The sequence below is a fragment of the Podarcis pityusensis genome, assembly GCF_964106645.2.
Source record: "Podarcis pityusensis genome assembly, chromosome: 2".
In the NCBI taxonomy this organism is placed as follows: domain Eukaryota; kingdom Metazoa; phylum Chordata; class Lepidosauria; order Squamata; family Lacertidae; genus Podarcis; species Podarcis pityusensis.
Window position 1 is genome coordinate 35,696,032 of NC_138029.1, and position 21,705 is coordinate 35,717,736.

General features: G+C 44.2%; 2 protein-coding genes across 12 annotated transcripts in view; one reads left to right on the plus strand and one right to left on the minus strand.

Moving 5' to 3' along the window:
* UNK (unk zinc finger) overlaps nt 1-4,340 on the plus strand; it is a 51,088-nt gene extending 46,748 nt beyond the window's left edge. For all 3 annotated transcript variants that reach the window (XM_080993700.1, XM_080993701.1, XM_080993702.1), the window contains one exon: nt 191-4,340. In XM_080993700.1, coding sequence (XP_080849826.1) covers nt 191-346 — 156 coding nt within the window. In that variant the 3' untranslated portion in view covers nt 347-4,340. The remainder of the gene's footprint in view (nt 1-190) is intronic.
* A 685-nt stretch (nt 4,341-5,025) lies between these two features.
* The window catches only part of UNC13D (unc-13 homolog D), a 73,305-nt gene continuing 56,625 nt past the window's right edge, over nt 5,026-21,705 (minus strand). For 7 of the 9 annotated variants that reach the window (XM_080993641.1, XM_080993642.1, XM_080993637.1 and 4 more), the window contains 7 exons: nt 20,866-20,971; nt 20,673-20,744; nt 20,148-20,231; nt 19,387-19,507; nt 17,604-17,727; nt 16,434-16,639; nt 10,784-13,525 (listed from right to left, as the gene is read on the minus strand). In XM_080993641.1, the coding sequence (XP_080849767.1) occupies nt 13,401-13,525; nt 16,434-16,639; nt 17,604-17,727; nt 19,387-19,507; nt 20,148-20,231; nt 20,673-20,744; nt 20,866-20,971 (838 nt within the window). In that variant the 3' untranslated portion in view covers nt 10,784-13,400. The other 2 variants (XR_013982407.1, XR_013982408.1) reach the window with 2 other exon arrangements.

Below are 21,705 nucleotides of genomic sequence, written 5' to 3' on the forward strand. Positions count from 1 at the left end.
AAAGGACTCCTCCGCCTCTTTTGTACTCCAGTTTCTTCCACCGCCCTCCTGAAAATGTCTGTGGGTTCTCCCTTGTCTACTCCTTGTGAATATCTCTGACCTTTTAATGGCTGCCTCATGAGTGTACCAGGGCTCTGTTTTGTTTTGCTGACAACCCCTTTGGTTTTGCCCCCCATTTCTTTCTTTCCAGGCAGTGTTTCAGATGCAGTCGGTGAAATGCCTCAAGTGCCAGGAAGAGAACCGGGTGGTACTCCCGTGCCAACACACTGTGCTGTGTGAAACGTGTGCTGAGGAGGGCGAATGCCCCATCTGCCATCCCAACAGGCCACACACTCTCCAGTCGTGACCCTACTAGGACATTTGGTTTAGCATATCACACATAGAACTTTTTAACTTTATATATATATATATATAAATATAATATGAATATATATATATATGAATATATATATATATATATATACATAAAAACAAAAATTAGTTGCAGAGCACTTTTTAATACTTTGCATCTCCCATTTAAAGGTCCCCCCCCACCCAGTCCTGCTAAGTCTAACTGCTTAGGGACTTTTATGGCTGTTTTTATGTAGATCAAAGGGCAGTTTGCAGAGTTTGTTTCCTCTCTTTCCCCTCCCCCTTTCCTATTTAGGATGTAACCCTTTTTTAGTCTTCTGAATAAAGATTTAGAGGGAAGGGGAAGAGGGGCTTGCAAGTGCTTTCCAGGGTGAGGACTGGATCTGTGGGGAGAAGAGACACGGAAATCAAATTTCTGATCATGTCTTTGTCCTCCTTCTCTTGGCTCTTACTTCATCATCATTTTCATCTTTTTAAAGCAGCTGACATGCTCTTAGCCTAACAACAAGAGAATCCCCTTTGCAGTTCTTCCCCGTTGAGAGCTTCATGCATTCAGAACTCTTGTTGGCCTTCAGTATGGGTGAGGATCTTTGGATATCTGTTTGAAAAACAAGCATTCGCTTTTTAAAAGTCTTTTTACACACTTGTAGGTTTCTACCAAAGCAACAAAAGGAGCAAAATTTCAAACAAACCAGTGATGGCAGGCCAGTAGTCGCAATAGTTTTACTCAAAGGCATTACTTATCAGTGGAACTTCGTAAAGAGGAAAAGTCAGATTTGTTGGTCTGTATTCTCTTGGCAATTAGGATGTGCTTCAGAGCTGTGGGTAATGCAAATGGAAGGCATTCTAGGTGGCAGGTAGAGGTGGAAGTGTGAAATGATGAAGACCCTCTTTGGAAAAGCCTGTGTCTTTTCTGGTTGCTTGCTGGAGGTTAGGGCGGGGGTATTCTTCCTAGGCTTTGTTTTCATTGATAATTAAATGGAGGTAGATGGAACCTTTTAAACTTTTTTAGTCTGCCTAATACAGGCTTGCATAACTTGTGACCCACCAGTTAGGTAGGGTGGCCCTTTGGGACTAAATCAGTTTCCTGTTTTTGTCTGCCTGCCTGGGACTGCAGAAATGGGGTATTGGTCAAGTATCTGGCTACAGGGTACAATGTTCAGTTGGTCTACATTTGGTCAGCTGATGCCGTGTTACTCACCCTAAACCTAATACTTGGTACTTCCTGATGGGTAGAAACAATATGTCTCTTCCGCTGCTGTTCCCATACCACGAATGGTACTGTTACCAGCGTTGCGGTGTAACATATCCACCCTATAGTTCAGACAAGGGTTGGTTTTTTGCTATGAGTGTTAAGAAAAAATCATTCAGGTTTTTTTAACAGAGCAAGCTCATCTGTTTGCCCTGGACAGCACTTTGTGTTGCTAGCATACAGTAAGTTGTGGTGCACCACCATGAACTTGGGGAATGTAGAATGTGATAGAGGAACGGGGGACATTTTCAGAAGTTAACACTGTGTGTTTCTATCTTGCTGCCAAAAATTTGGAGTTGCATACTGAATTGAAGCATGGATTTCCTTCAGATGTAATTTCTGCAAAGTAATAGCGGAGATATTGTGAGGAAGAAATAATTTTAAATTCACAGTCATGGGACACAAACAGAATTTTGCAAATGTTCAGGGACCCCAATATGAAAATGTTTCCAGTGGGAAGAAATAGATTCACAAAATGCAGAACTGGGAGCAGGCAAACAGAGAATCCAAGATATTGGAATATCCTCTTTTGAAAGATTAGCTAGCTGCTTAGGTGTCAAGTGGAGTTACGTTCCTAATCCGCTTCACATTCTTCTGATTTATAGTGAATGCCACGAGGCCATACTTAAAGCGCTGTTCGTAGGCAAGAAAAGATGGGGTTGCCCAGAGTCCACAGTGTTTCACTTCTCAAATACATTCCTTTTCTTTCTGACTAGGGAAACCTTCTTACTCTTCTATCTTACTCCTCACTAGTTTAGGTTTCCGGTGAAGCTCGCCTGTCTTCTTTGCAGGAGGATATCGTTGGTTGTGATCTCTGTTTAGCTATAGATGATCTGGGGACACCCAAGGCTTTCTATAGTCTTAGGCTGCATCTGGGATCAGTTGTGTTTGGTCCATTTGAATTGTGTGCAGTCGAATCTTTGTAGCCCAGAGGCTTGGGACTGGTCCCCAACAGATGGGAACATTCATCAGGCATGTATGTGATACACTTTTGCACAGCCCAGAGAGTAATTCTGGAGTTGGTGGGGGCCTGATCCTCCTGCCCTTCTGCTTTGGCATTAAAAGCACCAAGCCAAAAATGAGAGACGCTCCCATGCAGACGTGCCCTTTCTACTGCTCTGCTCATTCTTACGAAAGATAGTCTAGTTGTTCCTTTGGGTTAGCATCTCTGCTAACTCTGGGTCACCTTAGTGTAGCTGCAAATGCCCTTATTTGTCTGGGTACCTGCAGTAGACAACTTCCATGAAGATGGAGAATATTCTCCCAAAACGACCATAAAGTCTGAGTCTATAAATGCATTCCTCCTTAATATTGGGTGTGCACTTGCTAGAGAACTACTTAGACCAGAACCATTTGTCATGGACAGCATTGACTACTATTTATATTGCCCATCTCTTACTGGGCACAGTGCATCTAGCCTTGAGGGATACATTTCATAGGTTAGGCTTTTTATACAAATAGACAGAAATCTTTTTGGGTCCCAAGCAACCAGCAGCTGGATTATCGGAGCAATCATTAATTTATTTCTTGTGCTTTTGTGGGCCAGACTGAATAAGGTTTCCAAGCTCTGAGCAGAACTTAACTACACCTATTAAAAAAGAAACTTACAGTGCAATCCTAAGCATGTTTACTCAGAAGTAAGCACCATTGAATGCAATGGGGTTTGCCCCCTAGTAAATGTGTTTAGGATTGCAGCCTCCACTAATAATTTCCATTGAGATTAAATTTGCACTCTTCCCAGAGTGCTTTACAAATGGTGTTAACTCACTGATTATGTGTTAACCTTTGATTATGTGTGGTAGGCTTCCAGGAATATATATTGGGGCCTAAATCCAACTGACTTTCATTGAAATTTGTGGTTTGGAATATTTTTTGTGTTAAGCTTGTATCCAGTAAATGTGTCGTCCTGCAGTTCCTGAGTGGTAGAACTCCCACTGCAGTTTGTTTTGACTTGTTCAGACATTGCAACAGCCTGTAGGCAACAAAAAGCAACAGTCCAGTCCAGAAGGACTCTAATCTGTCATTTTGAACTGGGGAGTTTGTTTAACATGTAAAAGTGTAATATTTAGATTTATAATCTCACTCCCTTGCTCACCAGTCTCTGCTTCATTTGCAGTAGTTGACCCACCTTTCCCCAACCTGGAAAAGCACTGGAAACTCTAAGTTATCATTCTTTTTCATAAGGGTAATCCAGCTACTCACTGTCAGGTTTTTCCTCTGGAGTATTTTCATATTTAATGCAAGTACATCATTAGATTTGCTTCCACAATTCCACCCTCCCATATTTGGGGGGCTAATATGCATTCCCAGATGATCTCAAAGTGCAGCTCTGTTTAGGATTTTTTTTTTAATTAACTTTTATGTTTGGTAAAACTGCTTTTTTTCAATGTGTATATTGTACTAGTATCTGTTGTGTTTTTTTAAAAGAACACCTAATTGGCTTCTTTCTTTTCTTTTTTGTATGGAGAGACGCTGCTGGCTGACTCTTGTGGTTGTGTTCGTTTTTGGTTGTAGCCTTTGAATGTCTGTGCCATGGGGCTTACCTGGTCTCCAAGGCCAGCAAACATGCCTCAGTCTTAAGGAAAGCTTGTTTGTTTAAAATATGTGAACATTTTTAAAACATACACACACAAATTTAAATTATGGGGGAGTAATAATACTCTGCTGGAAATAAAATGTACTAAACTATTTTGGTAACTAACTTAAAGATCATAGGAAATAAACTCTTTGAATCGGGTCTACAGTGTTTATACAGAATTGCAGCCATTTTCAGGCTCTTTGGTGGTAACTGGTTTGTAACACTTAGTTTTGTAAACATTGTGTTTTATTGCTTCCTCTGCCTTTCTATGTGATTGTCCATAGTGAGACGATGATTTTGTGGGGGGCGATTTGTTTAGTCCTGAATTGCCACAGCTTTGTGTAACTCCAACAGAATCCTACAGAGGGTGTTAGATGTGTCACTGGTCCCCTCAAGCGTAACTTAGAGGTAGTTTCTTTGTCCTGTTTTTAAGGCCTGGCAACTCTATAGAATCTTGCTGGTTATCAGATTCCTCTTTCCCACTCCCCACAACACCCCCTAGGCAAATTGCTTTGCTGGTGCAATGCAGGGGAGAAATTATACCAGAGGCAAAAGCCTGTTTACATTTAGTGCCACAGCCCAATCTGTCTGTTCTATTGTGAAGGACCAAAGAATCCAAAATGGGATTTAAAAAATAAATAAATCTCCCAACCCCACAAATTCCGGACTGCTCCCCATCCAATTATGCTTTTTCCTCTACCTCGTCTCTGTCAGTATAATGCATAGGCACGAGGACATAGCAGCAGGCTGGTTTTATCCACACCTGGGAATCGTAGAAGCCCACGCTTCTCTATCCCATTCTTTAGCTCTTTTAAGACGCACTTTTTTTAGAAAAAAGAAAGCCTAGATTTCTATGAATTTTAATATTGAAATGAAATACCTGAAATGTGAATGCGTTTGTTAGGTACCAAATGGAAAAGCAAAACCAATCTGTTTTGTAACTTTGGGTTAAGTTTCTGCATAGGAATTTTTTGTTTACCGGGATAGGGTGGGATGAACCATGAATGAGAGGAAAGATGCATATTTTTTTTTAACCGAAAGCAAATCTTGATTGAGCTAGTAGTTGCTGATTTGAATAGTACCTGCTCAGCACTGGGGGTTTTTTTTAGGCCAATGGGATTATGTGATTGGGTTTTGCCTGATGCTAAAGCTATTATTTGGTGCTAGAGTAAATCATCCTAAATGGACAGCCCAAGGAGATGTGCTTGGATTGTGAAAGTTCACACACTTCTGAGCAGAATGCCTCTTGTATTCCCTCTCTGGCCTCTATGCCAAGGCCTAATGGGGGGGGGGGGTCATTCCAAAAGTTTGGGGAGGACCTCCTAATATAACTAATTTTACCAGCCAAGGGAATATTGTGGTTGCAAAAACCAGAGTATTCAAAAAGGCTGGTAGACTTACCTTGATTAGCAGCAGAGAACTATCAGGTAGCTGAAGAATTAGTAGAGAAGTAAGTGTTAAGAATTAACCTGTATATGCTTCTTTTAAAACAATTGGCTTTGTGGGGCTGAGGAATTTCCACACATTCGGGCAGATGACCTAGTAATCCTACAGCTCAGAGGTGCTGGGCTACGCTTCTCTACCGCCCAACTTCAGCAGAGGGGAAAACGGCACCTAACAATTTATTGTGGGGAATTGCCTATATGCAGCACACAGGGTCTGTGTTTGCACGTAACACTTAAGTGATGGCTCAGTGTTACAAGGCTAAGCTGCAGCCCTGCAGTCTCTGGTGCATTCACACAGAGGACTTTGCAAGCTTTCACTTCCATTTTAGACTAACCACAGATTCTTGTGACATTTAAATCTGGATAAACTGCATTTAATCTTAACTACAGATAGTGAAAGCAACTTCAAACCATGGTTTATAAAGCTGCCTCTCTCCACCCCCATAACCATAGATACAATTAACCTCACTTTACGGTTTGGCTGTAATGTTCAAGCAGAAGGTTCCAGTTTCCTCCTCGTTGCAGTGCTGGAGGTGGCAAGCAGAGCATACATACCAAAGGTTTCCTTCAGCTTGTCCTTCTAATGCTAAACCATCACTTAGCATCACATGTAAACAGAGCCAGAGACCCCACAGAATTCTTCACAGGAAAATTCCTTTTTCTTTTTAACTTTCCATAAGTCTCCAAGCTTAACCTGAGCCACTTCAAGGGCTGCACAGCTCAGACAAATGAAGAGAATTTCCTTCCTTAGCATGGAAGGACATAAAGGACTCAACAGTTTAGTGCTGTCCCACTAGACAGACAGGACTTTCCCATATTGGTTCCGTCCCCAAAAGGGAAAAGTATTTATTACCAGTCTGGGGGGGGGGGGGTTCTCATTTTTCCCTCCTTTTGATTCCCCTCCGGGATTATATCAGCCTTTAGAGCAATGCAACCAGAAAGTAGATGTTGCTGGCGAAAAGTATTATAAGTGAAGTATTCCTGCAAATTGGTGACTGTGGATCAAAAGATCTCTATGGGGCTTCCCCACTCTGTAGCTTCCAATGTTTGAAAGGGAAAAAAATATATAAATACATTCTATATAAATTCTTAAAATTACACACTACAGTATTTATGGTGGCAATTCTGAACCAGTCTCTCTCCTTGGATTTTCCTAGGCAGGGGAGGGTGGAGGGTGGCTGGGACAGAGAGCTGCTCAAGTCTGTGTAGAAGTCAGCCAAAAGGTAATAGGTGGTGTGTACAATGTGGTGTTTGATTCCATTATTATAGACTGTAATGCGGAACTGTGATTTCAGCTGTTGTTCTTTCTCGTATTCTGTATATATGTGTGTTTGGCTGTCCAGAAACCTGGTTTTAGACACTCTTTCTTGGCAAAGTGGATTTGCATGTGGAGCTTAAAAAAATGCAATCTTGTGTCACAATTTCCAAGGGCAGGATGGATTTTCTAGAAGACAATAAATTTTTTTATTTTTTTGCTAAGAAAAAAAAAAGGCAGCAGTTTTGTGTGTGCATATGTATGTGTGTTTTAGAGTGTATATGTGGTGTCCATGTGAGTTTTCTTAGTACCTTTGATCTCTACTCGAAAGCTAGAGAGGTTAAGGGGGGGGGGGGGCTGCCTAACATTCCACTAGGAAGGTCTCCTGTTCAGGCTCCATGAAGTGAATAGCAGGTATATGAAGCAGCTGCACCATGGTAAAATGAACACGATCCCTTTGCTCTCATGGAACTTGTGCCGGAAGTGATTCTTTGTAGATTGTAGGCCAGGAATGCTGCACAATCACATCTTTTTTCACCTTCCAGTTGGTTGTATAGAAACAGTAGCCTATGAACTAGAGGGCTGCAAAGATAGAACCCACTCAATTTACTGTATTTTATATAAATATATCCCTCATACTGCTCAAGATACAATACAATTTCAGGGTTTTGTGAAAGATCCTTTAAGCTATAAAGACAGTGCTTAAAAGAAAGTCCTTATTCTCAACCATGAAGTATCTCGGAATATCTCCCAACACACCACCTGCAACAGCATCTTGGATTCCATGGAAACAAAGTTCTAGATCTGGGGAGAATCTGCTTTTGAATGGGAACTTTTCCTCAGTTGGCTTTTTAAGGACCCAACTGGAAATGGGGAAAGCTTATCTCTTTACTTAGAACTCCTAACCCAGAGATCTCTGTATACTCTTCTCACTTCAAAATTTGTGTGCAGCAGTGTCTTGTCTCCTCTTTCTTTCCATTAACATAAGAGAGGGAGAAACAAGGACAGTTTGTAATTGGCCTCCCAAAATCTTGAATCCAGAATAAAGTGAGCAAATTTGAGAATTCTGGGCTTGGACCATGGGGGAAAAAAATGTGGAAATTTAATAATGCTAATCCAGCTATTTAATCAGCCTTAAGACCCACTGAAATCAGCAGGATATGTTATTATTGATTGAATTGAGACCCAGTGGTTGCTTAGCCCAAATTGCCCCATTGATTTCAGTGGAACATTTTGCATGATTAACTTTGTCTGAACTATTATGTAGCTATCTCCCATTTGTAGTGGTAGCCAACATGGTGCCCTCCAATTCCTATCGACCCCAGTCAACATAACCAGTAGTAGGGATGGTTCAGCAACCTCTGTAAGTCACCACATTGACACCCCCTAGCATAATGGTATCTGTGTTTGCTATCTGTCCAAGCTGTCTTGTTTTTGTAATTGTGTCTCCATAGTGATTCTATCCCATCCCCTGTGCTCGCTTACTAGTGTTCTCCTTTGGCTGGGTAAACACAGCCCCAAAGTGTGAATGATTAGGAATAAGTAGTGGGTGCAGGCTGGAGAGAGATGGGACACACCGACAGCTTCTCAGTGCTAGAATGTAGGTTCTTCGGTCAATCACTGAACTAGAAAAGTAGTTCCCACAGGCAAGCCTTTCTGGAAAAATAAAGATTCAACCAGACACTCAACTACTCTTAATTAGGTGATGCAGAAAGATCAATCCACATTTCATGACATCACTACATAGAAGCTGCTGCAGCGGAGGCTAGCTAGCTAGTGACTTATTTACTTGTAAGAAGACCAGCACATGCTGTGATCTACACATATGTTAATTACTATGCACATGTGCTTTCTATGCCTTGTCTCTGTAACAGGGGTGAAGAACCATTTTCAGTCTGAGGGCTGTCATTCCCTTCGAGGGGTGACGATAAACACTAAATAGAGGGTGGGGCAGCTTATATAAATTATACCTTTGCACTGTAAATTATTTTTACACACACTCCTCTCTGTGACCCTCCAGGTGTCACTGGAATACAACTCCCATCATCCCTGACCGTTGGCAATACAGCCAGGGACTAATGGGGAGTTAGAGTCAAGCAGAAGCTCATGGCCACAGGTTCCCCAACCCTGATGTAGAACAAGACGCTTTATATAGGTAGCACAAGCATGGCTTGTACAAGTTGAAGTTTTGCTTCCCTAACATTTTAATAAGCACCTGGGGGTTAACCAAATAGGTAGAGAAGTGATCTTATAGGCATCATTTACTTTTGGTGACATAACTTCCCTAAGGCCTCTGCCTGAACTTAGTTTTCTTGGGATAAAATGACAGATCCTCTTTTGGATCAAGATTTGGTTGACGAACAGGACTCCGCAGGTAGAAAGAAGAGACTGTTATCACAGGAGGAGGAGGAGGTAACTACTATGCCATACCAAAGACCTGTGATGGGAGTGCTGCTACTTCATTTAGTCATAAGTGTTCTGGAGGTCAAGTCTGTGGATGATAACAATCTTGCAGGGAGGTGACAAGTGTGAGATGCCCCAAACTGGCCTTTCTACTACGTATTTCATAACCAACAGAATGGAATATGAAATCAAAAGTAAATGTAAAGTAGTGCACAATGAGGCAAAAAAATAACTTCACATATAAACTGATAGAATTCTAAACTGACCTGGGACTCAAACTTGCCGTCATAATGGATGGCACAATCAAAATGGCATTGCTGTGTAGGAATGAAGATTCCATGCTGGGCCCAGTTTGGAAATGGACTGAAAATGGCCAATATAATAATGTCCTTCTTAAAACCAAGGGGCAACCACCTCTAGACTACTACATGCATGTTCTGGTCATGCCAACTCAACAAGGACATCACAAAGCTAGAAAAGAGGCAGAGAAGTGCAATGAAAACGCCTTCCCAATTAAGAAAGGCTAAAGTGTTTGGTGTTATTAACATAAGGAGAGAGATGACATGGAGAAAAGGGTGCAATGGGTAGAAGGTTAGAGTGAGCATTTCCTCCCCTCTCCCTTTCATACTGCACTGGAGCTCAGGTTACCCACTGAAACTGATAAAGGAATAGATTCACAACAGCCAACAGGACTTCCTACAGCTAGGCCTGGGCGATATATGAGGAGCAGACCGCGATGTCGGTTCCACTGAGCGGTATATCGCTGGTGAAACTGCCACCGCACCTGAGTCCCTCTGCTAGCAGCATCTGCTGGAGGGAGTCAAGAGTTCGTCCAGCGGGCGCTGCTTAGCAGAGGGACTCAGAAGCGGTGGTGGTTTCACCAGCGATATACTGCTGAGTGGAACCGCCATTGCACTCTGCCCTCATACAATGCAGAGGGAGAAACAAGCTGTATTGGCGAGGCGCCGATACAGCTTGTTCCTCCCTCTACATCTTTAAACTGCTTGACTGAGGAGTTTATAGCTGTCCTTGCCTCAGCTGACGATGCTCTGCCCATTCACCTGTGAGCGGCAGGAGCGCAGGGGCTGTCTCAGCTGGGGAGGGGGAAACCTTCCCAAGCCCCAGCTGAGCTGCACAAACAAGCTGTGTTGTCCCAGCCCATGAGTGTCTGGGTGAAACCGCATCAGTTCTCAAGGTGAGAGCTGGGGCACTTTCACCAGGTGCCTCACAGGCAGAGGCCAATGCAGCTTGCTTTTTCAGCATCTCGGTATATCACCACGATGTTTGGCTGGATATAGCGCAATTTTGAAAAGCTGATGTTGCCCAGCCCTACCTACAGCACATGATTTATGGCACTTGAGCCATAAAATGTGCTGACCCTTTGGTTGAATGGTTCTAATGCAGGCCTAGTCCAATTTAAGGAGGCCATGTTTAGCAGCAGGCACCGTAGTCATGATGTCTATGATGGCTAAACAAAACTTCCAGGTTCAGAAGTAGTATACTGTCCTCTCAATTTTTTATTCATACAGTCACAAACCTGCACAATCTCCATGAAATAGGGATTTGGCGACACACACACACACAAAAGGAAACCTGATTATCTGGGTTATCCAATTGCTGGTTCCACCCTGAGTAATTATTTTAAATGTTCCCAGTGACAAAAGTGAGAGCAGCTCATAGACTGGAATTCTAAGACTGGAATTGGGCACAAGTGTCTCCACCACCACACCAACAACACTCCAAATGCAGGGTGGATCCAATAAAGGCCAATGAAGACTGAGCATGTTCCAGTGGGCTTGAAATGGTTTTAAAAGAGTGAATGGTTGGGGTGGGGCAGTCAGGGGAGGGAATGGAGTAACTGGAACACTGAACAGAAGTGCCACATTATGTTGCACTGCCACACTTCTTCGTTACACTTCCATTTGCAGAATTGGAGGGGGAGGCAAACATTAAGGAACAGCTGTTGCTTTCACACCCTGCTATGGGCTGTGCAAAACATCTGGTTGGCCATTTTTGGTACCAGGATGCTTAAAGGAGGACGCTCTTGCTTTGAATCAATGCAGGACTTATGCTACATCCCTTCCTTCTGCAACTACCCTAGCTGCCTCTGCAGAGGTTGCTTTCTACAGGCCTTTACAAAAGGAAATGAGATTACTTCATACTCCGTTTCCCTCCCTGCTGCCAGTGCCATGGAATGCTACTGTCCCCTTCTTACACTGTATTCACCAATTTAAACTGGAACACATTATAGAATAAGTGGTGTATAGTATGCCAATAAGTCTCCTGAGGTACACTGGAGGAAAACACACCGTTTAGCTTCAAAAAAATCTTGATTTGGGGGGGGGGCGGGGTTAGTAGATAAGACATCCAGCGGCTGTGCTCTATATAGAGGATGCTTGGGTTTTCTGTGCAAAGATTGTGTAGTAAGTGAAAGGCATTAAAGCACTACATATTTAAGATGCTCAAAAATGCCTCCACAAGAGCCTGTCCACTCAGCTCTCCCCTCAGGAATGTATGCACATACACACAGTTGTAAAAATAGAAAAGGCTTTTGCTTGCTCAGAGCTCACCCCGCCCAAACTAAACAAGAGCCTGGCCTGGTTTCTTTCACAGCCTTTAGCCTTTAGCTGCTAATGTGACAGAAATAGCATGCCTTAGCCTCACATAATCCTTTAGTTGTCCTTTTCACTTACAGGAAAGCAATTCCTCTTGATGGGAGAGGAAACCAGCTGAGAACTACAGTCTACTGAGCAAATTTCCCCTTGCACAGAAACCTTGGCTAAATCTACCACCACCACACCGACAACGATCTGCTCTAGGCTTTAGGAAAAACAGGAAAACTTAAGTTGTAGAGCAGGAGTGGGGATGGAACCTGTGGCCCTCCAGATGTCAGACTCCCAACTTGCAGCCAGCATGGAAAACGCTATGGGAGTTGGGGTCCAGGTTCCCCATCCTTACTTTAAAGACCTGGCAGCGGAAACACCTGACTGCAAAGGAGTGGGGTGGGGGGAACAAGACACAAATGCTCAGAAATTGAGCGAATGCTTCCTGCAGTGCTATGATCAAAGCTTACATTAGGCTGTCTCTAGATTTACCTGTAGGTCAGGGTTCACAGTAACACTTCACAAGCCTTTCTGCCGAAATGGAGGTGAAATTCTAACCGTGGTGGTGGTGACTGCAGTCTTATGCTCCCAAAAATCCATCAAAGCCAAGCACAGCTTACAGGTATAAACAACAACAGCACTGTTCATAGAATATGCGGCTTTTCTTTTCAATTAAAGCCTCCCCTGCTTTAAATCGCAAGAGTTTCCACTCCCCAGCAACATCTGTGCCTTCTTTGTGATAATCAGAATTGTGCCCTGGAGATGAGTGGGCATAGAATCCATCACAGCGTACAGCCAGCGGCTCTTCCATTTAATTCCTTTTTAAGACAGTGATGCTCAAATCAGAAGGAAGTGCCAGTTCCTGTAGCAGAGATTAGTGATCGCAGGTCTGGGGTGTTTGTTTTTTTTAACTCACCAAAAGCTGCTCTCCCACCCCCACCCCACCCTTTGGCTTTCTGGTGTACCAGGCTGCCTGCTTTCCATGCCATCTGGCGAACAGAGTAAAGCATTTCCTGGGGGAAATCCACAAGGGGCACATTACAAGCTTTGCCGGCCAAACAGGCTCTTCCTCAGTCCTTGTGTGCACGCATGCGTGCCAATTGTGCGCATGTGTTTGCTCACAGCATCCCTTTGCCTGCAGTATGAAAATCAAATAGTACCACGTTTTCCATTTTTCTTAAAATAAAATAAGGGAAGTCCTTCCTGCAGATGAAGAACGGATGAATGGGGCTGGGAGTGGGTGACACAACCCTTTCCTGTCGCCTCTTGAATGGAAACAGATCAAACATTCATCCAGGCACAGCTTGCTCTTCAGCATGCACTGACAAAAGAGCCCCAGGGTCTGCTATGGCCAGGCTAGAATGCCACATGTCCCTCTGGCATCCAATGCACCAGCAGAAAAAGCTGGAGTGGAAGAAGGGCTTCCTGCTCTCCATGGTGTATTTGCTGTCGCCATGGCAGCACAGGCCCTGCCTGCTGCACCTTTTCAGCTCAGTCCCTTCTGTTGCAGCCCCTATTGTTGCTCCTGCTGTCGCTCAGACTCCTTGGATTGCTTTGCTCGTTGTCTGCGGAGCTTCACAAACGCCTGGGCTTCCTTGTCTCCTTTGCGGGTCTCCAGCAGCTTCAAGATTTCTGCACCTGGGGCAGAGTGGGAGAGGTGGCATGCAGTCAGTGAGATGTGGAATCAAGTAGACTGCTCCTACAACTAAACGTCTCTTGAGGTTTAACACAAACCCAGTTTCCTGCAGACAGACATCACAAAAGCTAGGCAACAACTAAGACTTAAGCTTCTTCTAGGCCAAAGCCAAGAATCCTGGCCCCTCAAAAAGTTACCCATTGCATATATCTCAAAACATCCTAAAGCAGAGAAGCCCAGACATACCTGATGGAAAACTGCAGGATATCGCCAAGGGGTAACAAGCTAATGGATGCAGCTAATGGATACTATGTGAATGATGTGCATGCCCCATGAAGAACAAGGCTAATTGAAAAACAGCTGTTTCCATTTCCTGTTCTAGCTCCAAGCACCTCTTGTAGCTCCCTTTAGTGAGTCAAAACGCTGTTCCCGATGGAGGTTGCTATGGAAGCAGCTTTCCAAGCAGTGAGGAAGAGGGAATCTTATTAAAAGGAGAATGGAGTTTGGGTGTGGTGGGTTGTGTTACTGTCCATTGCCTTTTGAGCTGTTGGAAGTAAAAGCAGGAGATCTCTAGTTAAGAGTCAACTGCTAACGCTGCTCCTATGATGCTTAGGTAAATCCAGCAGCAGTCTAGTGGGTGCAGTCCAGCGTCCCTAGGAAGGGGGCAGTGTAGAAGCTACGGTGATAAAAAGGACAGCAACCTGCAATCTAAAAACAATCTCTTCACCTTGCCTCACTTTTGGAAAATGCCTCACATTGCGTATTTATTTAAGATGCCACTTGTATGCAAAAAGGGCTTTGAAGCCGTTTACAAGTATAAAATCAATTATGAAATTAACAGATTATTAAAACACACAATAAAAACCATTCCAAAGCATTAAAAACATACACAATTAAACAAGCCAGTTAAAAAACAATTTAAACAGTTTTTTTTAAAAAAAAAACAACCCACCACTTACACCTGGGTTTTGTTCTGGGGATAGTGCCTGATAACAAACTTGTGTATAGTCAAAACACATTGTGTGCAATGGCAGGGGGGGACATTGCCAAAGTCTTTTTCCTCGGTCTTTTTTTTTTTTTTTTACTTTAAAAAAAAAAAAAAGCTGAATGCTCACAAGTTAAATATATCTAAGTTGTGGATTTACTGTATCAGAAAGTTCAAGTTCAGGGGAATGCTTGCCTAAATGGTTGCGTCATCAAGAGCAGGGGGAATGCTCTTATTGAGGAAGCAGGGAAGCAATTTCTCAACACTGGTGCCGCTGGTGAAGAAGCCTGCCTCTATGCTACTCTCAAACCAATAATCATCCCATTTGCTATGGACACACTTAGGGCTCATCCAGACTTCTGCTTTCCCCTCTGCATTCCCCTGGGGGAAACCTGATCTTTTGTTCTCAATTGGAGCAAGCATCAATCAGGTGTTTTTTCTGGATTGACGTTTGCTCCAATTTAAAGCTAAAGAGCACATTTTCCCCAGGAACAAAGTAGGGCAAATGGAAAACCACTTGGACCTGTGCTTTCTAGCTACGGGACAAGCAGACATGTAGATGAGCCCTTAAAAGCACTTGGTCCTAAGTACAGTCAGTCCTTTGTTCCTGCTTGGCTTTTCCTGCCCTTTCTGCAGATATTTGCACATCAAACATTACCCATTATCAGCCTGTTTGCCACAAAGCCCTAACTTTCCACCCTTTCCACCTTATACAAGGAGCCATCGTATGAAAATAAGCCATCCCTACACTCTCTCTGTCTCTGAAATGAAGCCGTAGAACAGAAGCCACGCCCAGCTCTCTGGAATCAGTGAAGTGAAAAAATGGCTCCAGTAACAGATCGAAGCCCAGGTTCCAAAACCTTCATATGTATAGGTGCCTCCAGGGCCCGGCTCTCATACTAAGCCTGCTATGTTCCATAATATCCTAGGTTCCAAACTTAGAAGACAAGTTATGAAACCAGCCTTCTAGTTTTTAGTTAAATTGCTAATGCTGAAATGGCTGGAGGAATATTGACAATTCCCCCTAAGCTCCCAGTGGGAAGGGATTGAAATGCAGGCAGCAGAACTCTTAATTCCCAGCACCACTACCCCACCTACACTACACTACACATTTAAAACAGTATCATACCACTTTAAGAAGCCATGGTCTTCCTCAAAGAATCCTGGGAACTGTAGTTTGTTATGTGTGCCAAGAGTTGCTAAGAGACCCCTACTCCCCTCAGAAAGCTACTACTCCCAGAGTTCTCTGAGAAGAAGGATCAATGGTTCAACCATTCTGGAAGTTGCAACTCTGTGGGGGCAAATAGGTGTTCCATAACAACTTTAAGCACCCTTAACAAACTACAGCTCCCATGATTCTTTGGAAGAAGCCATGACTGTTTAAAGGGTTTAAATGTATGGTCAGATGGGGCCCACAAGGGACAACAAAATCTTTCCCTTTCCTTGGTCAGCAGAGAAGCCTGGAAGACTCATCAGTTGCATCAGCTTGAATTTTTGTAAACTCTTTAAATTGGCTTCATTAGATTAGTAGTACATAACTGTGTTTGTGCAGATATAATTTACCACCAACTCAACAGCAAAAGACAGCATCCCCGTCAGCATCCCACTTGCACAATGGGGCTTTCCCACCCCTCTCGCCCCACCGCAAACTCCCTGTTGAAGGAAGCCCCAGGATAGAGTTAGGGAGCACTTCACAGAACGTTAACTTAGCCCTACGCAGGATACAAGCCAAAATCACAGGACTAAAATGCTGAGCATTTCAATATACAGCCTAGTACTTGGTCTGGAACAAAAGAACCCCACCTGTATTTTCTAGGGGGGTGTGCCTAGAAGCCCATGACCCCGCCCACTAAGAGGCTACAGGTTTAGTTGGCCAAAAAGGAGAAGGACAAGTGAAGCTGGGAATGTATAAGTAACGAGCTCACCAGCAGTTCCGGGATGAGTCAAGGACAATCGGGTCTGCGGCACCCTAGAAGGGTTGATGGCTTCCTCGTCCTCATTCAGCCCCAACACCTTGCAGAGGGGGAAGAATGCTTCTCCCTCCAGATCATTGGCTCCTAAGGTGTCGTAGTCAAACACGGTGAGCAGCAGGCACGTCCCGTCCTGCTGGCATTTTTCTGGAGGGACCAAACTGTAAAAGGAAATGAGCATGGGGACGGCCTGAGTTGAGTGACCCCATTTTGCAGGCACCTCAAACCGAGGGGAAGAAGCACCACCTCCGAGCGCACGCAAAAAGTACCAGATGAATGATTCCTCTGTGTTTCAAACCATACCAACCAGTGGGAACGGACGAACAGAAATAATTGGTAACACTCGTGGGCAGTAGTGGCTGGAGTCCAGAGGGACTGTTAGGGCAGAAGGCAGAACAGCCAACAATAGGGGGAAACAGAGACAAGGACAGGCCTAGCTGACTTACCATATTTTTCCGTCTATAAGACGCCCCCATGTATAAGACACCCCCTATTTTTGAGGACTCAGATTTAAGAAAATGGGGGGAGATGTATCCGTGCATAAGACACCCCCTTATTTTTGACATTATTTTTAAGGAAAAAACCCGTCTTATACATGGAAAAATACGGTAATTTCAGTGTTGTTCCCCCACCCACCTACCCACCTGCTGCTGAGTTCTACAAGGGCGATACTGAGGCTCAGGAGGACGAAGCTGACAGCCAGGGCCTCAACTCCCTGGACTGGTTGTAAGTAAGGAGATGGGCAAGTGGACGCTGGCTGAGGGCAGACTGAGCTTGGTGGGGCAGGGTCCCACTTGCTGTAATGGACCAGCCTTCACCATCTCATGCTACTTATCAAGCTGTGTCAACCATGGCAAGGGTTGAGCCATCTTAGCCCAGTGGTTCCATTGACCAAAACATTGCTTGAATCCCATAATCGCTTCCAGCGGTTTGAGACCCGTGGGTGCTGCCTGGCTTTTAAAAAAAACCACCCATGGCAAGGGTCTGCAGGGCAGGAGAGAAGGGTAGCTATTGGGTTGTTGTTTTTATTCTGTGGTTTTATATTTTGATTTTATTCCGTGAATCGCCCTGAGATCTCTGGGCATAGGGTGGTATAGAAATTCAATAAATAATAATAATACATACAATTCAAATACTTCATCAAAGAGAGGGTGGAGATTGTTCTTTATGCACTGGGTCGTCCGTGTCATAACCTCGGGGAACTCGTGCCGTGGCTCCAGGGTCAGCTGGATGAAGGGGTCGCTTAAGCCTGGGGATGAGGGGGATTAGAAGAAGAAGCAAGTAATCATTAGCAAACTGCAAGTCTGTCCTGGGGCATCTGTTCCTCTAACAAACCCCCAAGCATAAGTTGCATTCACTTGGCACCTGGTGGTGTCCTGCAATTTTAAGAGTCTTTATCTTAGTTCACCCCCTTCCCCACCATAGAATGTTTGCTAGTACTTTCTTTTAATAAATTGTGAACGGATGCCAAGTATTATTGACCCATCAAAGACCTTCTAGCAAGCAAGCCCCCTACGGCTGCTGAGAGTTAAGTTTCAGCCTTCTAGGTTGAAAGAGAGAAACTGCCTTTTTAATGAGTCAGTGCATTGGGTCTATCTATGGTGCTGGAGGAGACTCTTGAGAGTCCCATGGACTGCAAGAAGATCAAACCTATTCATTTTTAAGGAAATCAGCCCTGAGTGCTCACTGGAAGGACAGATGCTGAAGCTGAGGCTCCAATACTTTGGCCACCTCATGAGAAGAGAAGACTCCCTGGAAAAGACCCTGATGTTGGGAAAGATGGAGGGCACAAGGAGGAGGGGACGACAGAGGACAAGATGGTTGGACAGTGTTCTCGAAGCTACAAGCATGAGTTTGACCAAACTGCGGGAGGCAGTGGAAGACAGGAGTGCCTGGCGTGCTCTGGTCCATGGCATCACGAAGAGTCGGACACGACTAAATGACTAAACAGCAACAACAAGCCCAATGCTGTGGAGTCTGATGGGGCAGTGGTGGCTCTCCAACTTGGCGTCTTTCCTAGCCTGCTACTTGAAATATTTTTAAGCTGTCTGGAGGTACCAGAGATTGAACCTGGGATCTTCTGCATAAAAGGCTTAGTCTCTGCCGCTAAGCAAAGGGCACCTTCCTGATGCAGCAACTCTCTGGAGCAGGTCCATCCATTTCTTTCCTTGGCTCAGTTTTACTAAAATCTTTATTTATCCATTCCAGGTCCCAAGCATGCAGAGCTCACACTGTGTTCTTAAAAGAGCCAAGTGTGTAAATGCTCAATGTTCTCCACTGTGATTTTTGCACAGAGTCAAGAGCACTTAAGTGAGACAACAACTACCTCCTCTGGAAATGTGAATGAACTGCACTGTAGTTCCTACAGACTGCTCAGCCCCTTCTCCCTTCAAATATTAAAGCATTTATCCACACTACCAGCAATTGCAATTGCCTTTCAGATTTGAAGGGGACTCCCAGATGGGATCAGTGCTGCTCACACATGAATGTTTTCTGCAACATCTATACTCTATCGTCAGCATCAAAACACCAACCTGTATTTTTCAATTTTCTAGTCTGGCATTCTGTTCTCACAGTGACTGAACATTTGCCCATGGGAACATGAGCGCAAGAGCACTCTCCCCTCCCGTGGTTTCCAGCAACTGCTATTCAGAAGCCTTGCTGCCTCCAATGGTGCCTTTGTGACCACATTTTCTCTAAACTTAAAACTCCCAAATGTTGCAACTTTGCTTCATAAGGGAAGTGAATCACTCTCCCTTGTTATCATCATTCTGATCGACCATTTCTGAACTTTTTCCAACTCCTTTTTGAGAAGAGGCAGCCAGAACCGTACACAGCATTCCAGATTCATGCGCCTGCACTAATAAGGAGAATGAGACATGTTCCTTTGGCTCGAGGGCTCTCTCACCATTGGAGTCCAGGGGAAGGAGGTTGACAGCGTTGAGCACCTCGATGCGCAGCTTTTGTTCCGAGTGGCGGTAAAGGGCCTTGATGGTCACAGCCCCGTATTTTTCAGGGCTAGCCTCTGTCTAAGAAATAAGAACAACCAGAGAAGTCAGGATGCATTTCAAATGCCCTAGTTTGCTTGCCAGCAATTAATGGTCCTGGTCTCCCTATACCATAGTAATAAACGGTGATAAACATCACTTCAAGTTCCATCCGGCAAATTAGGGATGGGGAATCCATGGCCCCTTCAGGTGTTTTTGGAGTGTGACCCATCAGCCCCAGACAGCATGGCCAATAATCAGGTAGGATGGGATCTGTGATCTAATAAGAACTGTTGGGCTACAAAATGTAAGAGCCTGCTAGATCAGGCTATTGCCCCATCTGGGGCAGCATCCTGTCCTCACAGGGGCCAATCAGGGGTCGATAAGAAGCCCAAAAGTTGGACCTGAGCACAACAACTCCCTCCCCTCCTCCTCTTTCGAGCCACTAGTATTCAGAGGTGTACTGCCTCCAACAGTATGAGCAGAACATAACCTAATTCTCTGTTAATTTGTCTACAAGAACACAGGTCTCACATCCCTGCTGTAAATCAACAGTGATGATCTTAGCCACAAATAACATAAGAAAATAAGATGTAACAATGTAATTCAGAACAAGGAAGAACGAACAAGGAGATGCAGTCTTCTTCGTAAACAGGAGCCAGAGCCCACTGAAGTCACACACCTGCTGCTGGATTCGGGCGCTGAAGTACTTCTGGATAAGTTTTCTGCTGGTGGAAGAGCAGAGGTCCAGTTCTTCTTCCAGAGCCTAGGGGACAAGTGGGTTTGAGCAGAAATTGTACTAGTGGGATATTAAGCAATTCTTAACCCCCCCCCTAAATTGACAGATTATGCAAGACAAATTAAATTTGAAACAGGTAATCCAAGCAGGAAGTAAGACGGGAGGCCCACTTGTTCTAAGGACCCCATCATTGGTGATCTGCAAGACCACCATTCTTAGGTGATGTTTCGTGAATGCCTAGGCTGGATCTATATCGGGTTTTTTAAAAGTGCTATAGAAAAACACGTTATAAAAGCTCTTGATGGAAAATCCCATTGCTCTACAGCGCCATCTGGTGTCACACAATCATAATGATATAATTGATGAGTGTAGCTGAGTCCCTAGATTGATTGGCCTGTTCATGGTGGAGGAATCCCTCGCCCCACTCCCAATGCGCCAGAGAGCTCAATTGGGCTTGTAGCATCTTACTGTAAATGTTGCATTGTGGAGGGTGTCCTCTGGCAGACCACAGCCCTCTCCATGAAAACACCGCTCCAAGTTCTATGGAATGGGGGGGGGGGGGAGAGAGAAGAAGAACGAAAAGGGTGAATGCTTCATTGTTAAAGCCCAACAAAGAAAGTCAGATGCTCCATCCTACATTCTATTCCACATGTCTAAGTACCTTGAGGGCACACTGCAATTTCTTGAAGTACGCCAGGTTGCCAAGTTGCTGTTTAGCAGCCCCATTTAGCATGTCCAGAGTGTGATTCCACAGCAGCTCCAAGAGGCTGTTTGGAGGGGAGAGAAAGCAGAGACAGAAACTACGGTAGGTTGCCATTGGATACCAGCAGAATCCATTAGACTCTGGGATGATAATAATAATAATAATAATAATAATAATAACAATAATAACAATAATAATAATGATAATAATTTTATGCATACCCTGCCCTCCCCAGCCAGAGCCGGGCTCAGGGTGGCTAACACCAGTAAAAATTACAGTAAAAACATAATGGGGGGGGACCAATTTAAAATACAGGTTAAAATGCAATTTAAAATGCAGCCTCATTTTAAAAGTAGCCCATAGATCAAAACCATAAGGGGAGGGAAACATAAGGGTCAGACTGAGTCCAAACCAAAGGCCAGGCAGAACAGCTCTGTCTTGCAGGCCCTGTGGAAAGATGTCAAGTCCCGCAGGGCCCTAGTCTCTTGTGACAGAGCGTTCCACCACGTCGGGACCAGTGCTGAAAAGGCCCTGGCCCTAGTTGAGACCAATCTAACCACCTTGTGACTTGGGACCTCCAAAATGTTATCATTTGTGGACCTTAATGTCCTCTGCAGGGCATACCAGGAGAGGCGGTCCCGTAGAAAGAAAAAGAAAGAAAGCCAGGGGCATCTTACTAACTCCCTTATTCCCAGAGGTTTCATTTAGCAACTTCCAACTAGATTCTGTGGGGGAATAAGGTGAACTATGGGTGAAGGGGGGATTTTTTTTTTTTTTTTTTAAAGCACAACAGTAGAC